The sequence below is a fragment of the Cynocephalus volans genome, chromosome 4 (assembly GCF_027409185.1).
Source record: "Cynocephalus volans isolate mCynVol1 chromosome 4, mCynVol1.pri, whole genome shotgun sequence".
NCBI classification, from domain to species: Eukaryota; Metazoa; Chordata; class Mammalia; order Dermoptera; family Cynocephalidae; genus Cynocephalus; species Cynocephalus volans.
Genome location: NC_084463.1, coordinates 161,687,097 through 161,695,045, shown reverse-complemented (window position 1 = coordinate 161,695,045; position 7,949 = coordinate 161,687,097). Strand labels below are relative to the sequence as shown.

General features: G+C 59.0%; 1 protein-coding gene across 1 annotated transcript; it reads right to left on the bottom strand.

Moving 5' to 3' along the window:
• Positions 1 to 781: 781 nt before the first annotated feature.
• On the bottom strand, positions 782 to 5,535 carry NPAS4 (neuronal PAS domain protein 4). Its single transcript, XM_063095912.1, has 8 exons — positions 5,361 to 5,535; positions 4,492 to 4,643; positions 4,218 to 4,320; positions 3,826 to 4,099; positions 3,535 to 3,644; positions 3,052 to 3,187; positions 1,494 to 2,929; positions 782 to 810 (listed from the first exon to the last, which is right to left on the bottom strand). The coding sequence occupies exons 1-8, from the start codon at positions 5,533 to 5,535 to the stop codon at positions 782 to 784; spliced, it is 2,415 nt and encodes an 804-aa protein (XP_062951982.1).
• Positions 5,536 to 7,949: the final 2,414 nt, after the last annotated feature.

Here is a 7,949-nt window from a genome sequence, read left to right as displayed (position 1 = left end):
GAACCTCCTAACCTTCTCAGTCCCCCACCCTTCCCTTTTCTCAGCAATGCATGACACCAGGGGTACCAAAAAGGCAAACTGGACTTTATTATAAAGTTGGCTACAAAGTCACCGCAGCACCACGAGGTGGCCGTCTGGGCAGGCCCAGGCGGTCTGGCGGCCGGGTGAGTCCCGCACCAGGTACACGCACTTGTGCAAGCACACGTGTGACGGCAGGTCTGCCTTCCTCCATCGGAAAGGAACGTAGCGTCTCTTCGCGCCCCCCACCCCAGGCGCGGGGCGCAAAAGTCACAGGAAGGGCCGCCAGGGCGGCAGAGTCCATCGGAATTGAAATCCCGTTACTGGTGTGTAGAGAATTCTACGTGGGTGTCAAGAGCCCCTCAGGGCACAGGCCGGCCCAGGTGGGCCCTGCCTTTCCTCCACCAAGGCCCAGGGGTAGCTTGGCCCCCAGGAGTGGAGAACTAGCCCAGGCCAACGGGGCAGCGCGGTGGGGAAGTGAGACTCCCCCATTCTCCGCTTGAAATCCCATTCAAGGAAACTCACTACGAGTGAATACAGATTGAAATGGAAGCTGGGATCGCTCGAAGTCTCTTGATTTTAAAAAGAAGCTCCCCTCCCTTGCCCTCCCACCTCCCCCCCCCAAATCCTGCAGGGCCTGGGGAATCAGACATATCCCCCTCTGGCCCCCAGAATCCCCCCAACAGTCCCCGGGGGGGTGGAGAGCGGCTCCACGTCTTGATGACAATATGCCATACTTGACGACGTTAAGTCACAGACTTATTCAAAACGTTGGTTCCCCTCCACTTCCATCTGCAGAGAGAGAGAGACAGAGAGAGCACAGTCAGTCAGGCCTATTGGGAAGCAGCGTCCTTGGGCTGAGGATGAAGTGCAGCGTTGCACAGAGTATGGGTTCCAGATACCGATGACTGACTGATCCCCAGAGGCAATTTGGTTGGATGGGACGAAACTATAGCCATAGTTTTGGGAATGAAGGGGCCGTAAGCAGGTAACTACTGTGGCGGAGCTGGGGCTGAGCCCATCCTCTTTCTTTCCCCAACCTGTATAAACTCATTCTGTATCCCCTCTAGGAGGCAAGAATACTGGGACAGAGCTCCAATTCCTCTTCTATCACTTTGCTGTGTGATCTAAGGAAAGTTTCTTTAACTCTGGGGCCTTGACTGTCTTCATCCATAAAATAAGGTTGTGATAACTGATCTAGGTCCCTCACTGAGCTAAGAAGCACGAATCTTTACCTCTTTATCTAGGATTATCTAGCACTCTTGCTCACGTCTCAACCCCTGCCTGCCGGCTCCACTTGTCCAAAACTTTCACATTAAGTTTTTTATTTTTTCTTATCCTCACTGCTACCCTTGGTGATGTCATCCTCTTAATACAACTAAGGTATAGAGAGTGGACCTGATTCACCTAATTCCACCCAGAACCTCACTGGCAGGCCAGGGACCTGAGTTTTTGGACATTTTGGCTGGACTCACCTTCATGGAAGCTGTCTTGAACTCGGCTCTGGAGTTGATGCAACTCATCAGTAAACCCATCGTAGGGGAATGCTGAGACACCTGTCTCAAAGGCGGTTTCATATGTGGCCAGGTCCTCCAGGAAGCTGTGGTCTTCTGGGGACAGGTTGTTGCAAGGTGATGGGGCCCCTCCTGGGCCATCGGTCTCAGGATCCTCTGAACCCCATTCCCCATTGGGGTCTGAGGTAGAGAGATCCATGAAGATATCTTCCACGGGCGTCTCTTCCAGGAATATGTTGTCAGGGTCAGCCAGGAAGTCCAGTTCCTGGCATTTCCAAGGTTTCAGGTCCAGGCTGAGCACAGGGGGGCCAGCCCCCGGCAGGGATAGGTTGGAGTCCAGAGGCTCCAGCCCTCCAAGTGGCTCCAGCCCGCCAGTGCCAGCATCAGCTGAGAAGGGCCTGTCCATGCCCTGAGCCAACTGGCTAATCTGCTGGATGAGACGGTCTATCTCATTCTGTTCCTTCTCAGAGTAGTGGAAGAAACTCTGCTTGACTGGAGAGGCCTCAGGTGTGAGCAGGCCTTCAGGCACCAGGGGGACATTCACAGAGAGGGGGCCCCGGAGCTGGGCTAGGGCCAGGAGCGTGCAGTCCCCATTACCAGGGCTGCTAGGACTTGGAGGCAACTTCTCATAGAGAAAACTGCATCCCTCCTGGGCGAAGTAAGTCTTGGTGGGGCTGGGGCTCAGTTGCTCTGGGAAAGTTTGGCTGGGACTGCTCAGGTGTGCTTGGAATGCTGTGCTGGGAGGAGTCAGCTGCTCATGGGCAGGGCTGCCCAGAGGCTCTGGGAAGGTGGCAGTGCTGGGAAGCAGCTGATCTGGGAAGGTGGAGGTGCAGGGAGTCAATTGGTCTTCATAGCTTCTGGCTGAAGTTTCTGTCAACTGACCTTGTAGTGGGCTAGTTAGTGGATCCGGGAAGGTTGCACTGCTGGGTGTCAACTGATCAGAGAAAGTTGCAGTGCTTGGAGTCAGCTGTTCTTGGAGAGAGTTGGATGGGGCAGGGAAGTGGGTCTGGAAGGGCTCATGGAGGCTGAAGAGGAAGGCACAGCCTCCTGGCTGGCGAGGCGTGTAGGGGGGAGTGCACACAAGATCCTTGCTCAAGTCTGCTTGGAGAGAAGGTTCAGGCCCAGGAGGGAATGTCAGGTAACTGAAGTCCAGCTCTTTGGAGGGTCGGGGAAGCTCTTCTGATGCTGAGACAACACTGAGTTCAGGAGCGCTGAGGAAATTGGTGCTTCTGGGAGCCCCCAGGGCTGGGGTGAAGAGTGGGTTAGCACTGGAGCACTGCTCCTGGGAGAGGATGTTCTCAGGGAATGAGGGCAGCATGGTTGGGGTGCCCAGGACATAAGCTGCCTGAGTGTCTTCGGAGTTCAGCTGCTGGCGGAGGCTCCAGGCTTCCGTGTCACTGGAGAGGAGAGAAGAGGCCATCCATAAGGGTTTGGTGTTCACTCCTGGAGCATCTCCCCAATTTACATCTCCTTCATGGCAACCTCAGCTGCCACCCCAGGTCCCTCCCTTGCAGCTCACCTGATTGGGTAGTTATTGGCAGTAATGGGGCCCTCCAGACCTTCTGAGTATAACAGGCAGTAAATCCATGCCCAGCCTCCAGGCTTGGCCTGCAGTCTCACCACCATCTCTGCCTGAATATCTCCACTCTCAGCCACTTGGGAGAAAGAAGAGATACAGTGTTAGGATGTCCATCAGGCAACACAACCTAAACTTCCCCCTGGCTCACTTCTACACTGAACTGAGGTAGCCATGACATCTTCTCTTCTGAGTATTCTAACCTGCACCGCTCAGCTCCCCACCTTGACCTCACCACACTGAGTCTCCCAGTTCTGATTCTGTTTTTGCCTTACCTCCTTACTCTAATGTTTACCCTATAGCATTGAAAACTATTGGCCTCTGGTATCTTCCCAACATTAGTCTTGACAACAGTCCATTCTTGGTCTGGTCTCCCATGCCCTTTCCCAGATCCCTGTCTTGTCCCCAGCCTCTCTGGACACTCACACAGGCGGTAGTGTTGAGCAGAAGCGTGGGCCAGGTCCTCGGGGTGCAGCAGTCCATACCATGATTTACAGAGCAGTTCATTGCGCTCAAATCCCAGGTAGATTAGGACACTGGGAAGGTGGAAAGGGCGAGATCAGCTTTCTGTTTTCCCTGCTTGATATCGATGCATCTCACTCCCTCCCAGGTCTTCTGCCCCCCTAGACCCCATCCTCCCTACCCCTGACTCCAGAATCTAGGGCCCCCTCATCTCTCACCTCCCTTTCTCCTGGGGTCTAAACACTCTGGGCTTACCTCTCAGAGATGTCCAGTAGGGCCAGGTCCTTAGCATGACGGCTCTGGAACATGGCCAGGAAGAGTGAGGCAGGGCCAGGGCCAGGGCCAGGCCCAGGGCCAGGGCGGGGTCTTGGCTCCAGTGGGGCACAGAAAGCTGTGAACACAGGGTTTCCTGCCCAGTAGGCCCCAGGTGGGTGAGCGTGGAATCGGCCTCGAATAAGCACCAGTTTGTTGCCTGCACTCTGGCGCCTGAGAGACTTGGAGGTGTTGAAACGACAGCGGAAGAGGCGATCTAGGTGGGTGAAGAGAAAAAGTGATAAGAGCGTCGGTGGCTGAGAGAGATGGTGGATGGGGAGGAGCAGGGCTTTAGGAGGGAGACTGGACTGAGGAAGGAAGAAGGGAGTCCTTACCAGTGTCCAGGGCAGAGGGCAGTGTGAGTTGCTGGCGCACAGTGAGGTGGTCAGCTGGGTCAATGATATCGTAGATACTGTCACCCTGGGCAACCAGGTCCACCTGGAGAAAGGAAAAGATGAGATAACCATAAGTGAGGACAGAAAGAGCCGATCTTTGGCTCATAGCATCTTGCGTGGTATAACTCTTCCATCCCCAGTAATTCAGTTTCTCGGGAGTGGGAGGCTCATTGTGCCATCCGTGCCCCAGCCTGAGTGAGCCCTCAGCACTCACCATGGAGTGGCCCAGATGCTCGCTCACACTCTCGGACAGGTATAGCAACTTCCCCTCAGCTGTGAACACAAGCAGGAAGCCAGGTAGTGCCGCCACGATGTCTTCAAGCTCTTGAGCTGAGAGCAGCCCTGTGGGACCCGCCAGAGAAGCGCCTGTAGGATGAGAAGACATAGTGAGACAGGAGTAAAATTGGGAGGTAAAGCAGAAGTGGGAAAGGCATGGTCTGAGTTTCAGAGAATCCAGAGGAATTTCTCATGGAGCTGCCTCTGCAAACACCTGCTGACCCGCTGCCCGCGGCTCTTGACCGGGGACTTGCTGCTGGATCTCTCCCGCCAGCGAGCCTTTCGACTTCTCAGCCGGGGCCAGCGCCGGAGCCTCAGCGGCCCTGGATTTCAGGACCGCGGACAGAGCTCCCCGAGCGGACGGCGCGTTCAGCACCGCGGACAGCCCCGCGGACAGCACGTGTTGCCGTCAGCACCGTGGACAGCGCCCCTCCGGCAGCAGAAGTCCCCTTCTAGCATCACTGACACCCGCTGCCTTTCCCCAGACTTCGGTGGCTCCATCCTCGCAACTTCCCGAGCTTCTCCCCCCGGGCTCCTGGAGCCCCTCTGCGCTGGTGGGGACTGGGGCCATTCTGTCCTGGCTCTTGTCCTCCCATCAATCTGGTGCTAGGGACATCATCCAGGCTCTCTAACCCTCATCCAGAACTGAGGTGAGCTCTGGACGGGGCTCAGCAGAAAAAGTAGGAAGTCCCGAGTCCCCCGAGCCCCTCGTCTCCCCAGCTTGCCAGCACGCTGTCCTAGACATGCAGCAGTCCCACTGTCCCCGGTGCCCACCAGCTCGAGTCTCCAGTGCCCCAGCTTGCTCACCTCCAGCGAAGAAGACGCCCTTGCGAGTGTAGATGCAGGCGAGACTCATAATGTGCAGGTAGGACAGCCGGACTTTGTCCGCTTCGGCCAGCGGCAGCAGCTCCTTGAGGTTGCGGATCTCGGCGTTGATCTGGTCGCGGCGCGCCTTGGAGGCGCCCTTGGTGGAGCGGTACATGGCCGGCGGCTGCGGAGCTCCAGCTCGCGCTCCCCGAGCACCTGCGTTCCTGTCCCGGCGCCCCGGCGGCTTCTGCTTGCTTCCCCGTCTCTCGCTCAGGCTCTCTCTCTCCTCTCCCGGGCTCCGCTCGGCTGCGCTGCCCCCCTCGCCTGCCGCCTTCTGCCTTATATAGGTCCTGCCAGGCGTGGGGGGCTCGCTTCAGAGACGGGGGGGCGGGAAGGCGGGAGGCTGGGCTAAGCAAGCTGCAGCGCGAGCCGGTGGCTGGCAAGGGGGGTTCGCTCCGCCTCCCTCCCTGGCCTCCTACGTCATCCCGTGACGTAGAGCGAGAGCGGGAGGGGGGCCGGGGGAAGGGGGCGGGGCGGCTGCGGAGGGGGCCGCGGCTGGCGGGAGCTGAGCCGAGAGGCAGGCGCTGCCCTAGGAAAGCCTGAAGTCCGGCGTGGGGACCCAGGCGTCCGAGTGCGTCCAGCTGAGGGAAGCGACAGGGCAGGGGTGCGGGCGGTCTGACGCTCCCGACCGGAGGACGCGTAGAGGGCGGGGAGATGCTGGACACCACAGTGATTCTCCTGAGGACAGAAGGGGACGGGGAAGAGCAGGGTCGCCGCAACCCCCCCTTGCTATTTGCAGACAAAGGTCACGTTCACAGGGGGCGGGGGGCGAACGGCTTTCCCGGGCCTCTGGGGAGTAGGTCGCGGCTGGGGTTCCTCTCGAGACTACTCAGCCTGGGAGTCCCTTGGCCGCTTCAACCAACGAGTCCCCTCCCCCCGTCCCAAACCCGGGCCTTGGCGACTTTTCAGGGGGAGTTACATGAGGGTCGAGTCCCTGGGAGAGGGAGGAAAGGGGGTCGTGCGGGAAAGGGACCAGGCGCATTCGGCCTTGGTCCTGTCTTCCCACAACCAGGAGCAGGAGCGCCAACACCAACGCGGGAGTCCGCAGGGATTCTTCGTTCTCCCGTCAACGAATTAACCTCAGCCAGCGGCGGGGGAAACTGAGGCAGGCCCCAGGGCACGGTGAGACGCCCCTCCCCCCACGGCCGGCCCCCGGAGCGAGCGGCTCCCCCGCCCGGCCGGCAGCCCCGGTGTCCCGTGGGCCGGAGCCGGGGGCGGGGCCGGGGAATCCCAGCTCCTTATTAGGACAGGAATCCTCGGGCGGCGGCGGCGGCGGCGGCGGAGGGCGGGGCCCGGCTGTCCCCGCGCCGCTCCCGAGGCTCCCGCCCGCCCCAGCGCCTCGGCGGGGAAGACGGGAGGCAGCAGGAAAGCCAGGAGGTCGTGCTGGACCCCGTCACCCCCGGGCTCCGTCAGCCCCTCCGCCGCACCGCCCTCCAGCCCCCTCCCCGTCTTGGGAGCCGAGACTCGCTGCTCCATCTCTGCACCGTCACCTGTCCCCTCCCCGCACTGGCTTATCTCACCGCGTGCCCGGCTGTCTGTCGCGGCTGTGGGCGCCCCCTGACCCCCGAAGGTTCCCCTCCCGTTGCGTCTCCCTTTCGTCCTTTCGTCAGACTCGTCTCCACATCGTGTCGCCTTCGCCCCATCTCCCCCTTTCTTCTTTCTCTTTGCACCACGGACTATCGCTCTCGACAGGGGAAAGGGGTCGCCTTTCTTAGCGCGGGGGTCTCATAAAGGGAGGAGGGAGTGGGCTGGGGAGCATTTTTATCTGAAATCTCATTTGGAGGAGCAGGGGTGAGTGTGCAAGAACTTGAGGGGCTGGAAATGAGGCCGCTTAAAATTTGGGCAAAAGGGACTGGTCTGACTGTAGAAAGTCACACAGGAAGTGTGGAGATGAACTATGACATCAAGAAGAAAAGTGGGGGGTCAAGGAATTCTCCACTCCTCATGAAAAAGAGTGGTTGCAAGAAAGGCAGAGTGGGAGAAGGGGCAGCGGAGGAGAAGCGGGCCTTAGAAGAGGGGCACGTGGCTGCGCAGGCCCTGTCCTGAGGTCTCATGCCATTCGGGCACAGGTTGGGGCCATCCACATAAACCATCCGCTGGTCTGTGGCACAACCGAGGTGGAGGGACTGGTGCGTGTGTCTGTCTGCCACCGTCTCTAACTCTATCGATCTGGCAGAGAGATGGTTCCTTCAGGACGGAGGTCTCTGTTGCATCTTTCGTCCCCATCTGACCCTTGGTTTGCCCACCCTCCTCTCCTTCAAGCTTCCTTTTGGACAAACTGTTGAGCTTTGGACCCCTTTCCCTTACGAAAATCCAGGGCAGTGTTCCTATTTTCGCCACCCACTGGTGCTTTAGGCCCTGGCTGGGAGACATTCTTGGTGTCCCCCTCCACAATAAGAGGGGTGTATGTGCTGGCTGGGTCCCGCCAGTCTCCAGCAATCTGAGCAGATCCAGAGCGAAGGAATGGGGCCTTGACCGACCGCTGTCCGTGGTGCTGAAACCATCACCGTGCAAGTCAGATTGGCCAGG

Bases quoted from the DNA above. Each gene is read 5' to 3' on its own strand.
- NPAS4 (XM_063095912.1), bottom strand. From the start codon at position 5,535: ATGTACCGCTCCACCAAGGGCGCCTCCAAGGCGCGCCGCGACCAGATC. The intron at 4,644-5,360 runs GTGAGCAAGCTG...CTCATCCTACAG, and splicing joins GGGCGTCTTCTTCGCTGGAG to GCGCTTCTCTGGCGGGTCCC. The intron at 4,321-4,491 runs GTGAGTGCTGAG...TCCTTTCTCCAG, and splicing joins AGCATCTGGGCCACTCCATG to GTGGACCTGGTTGCCCAGGG.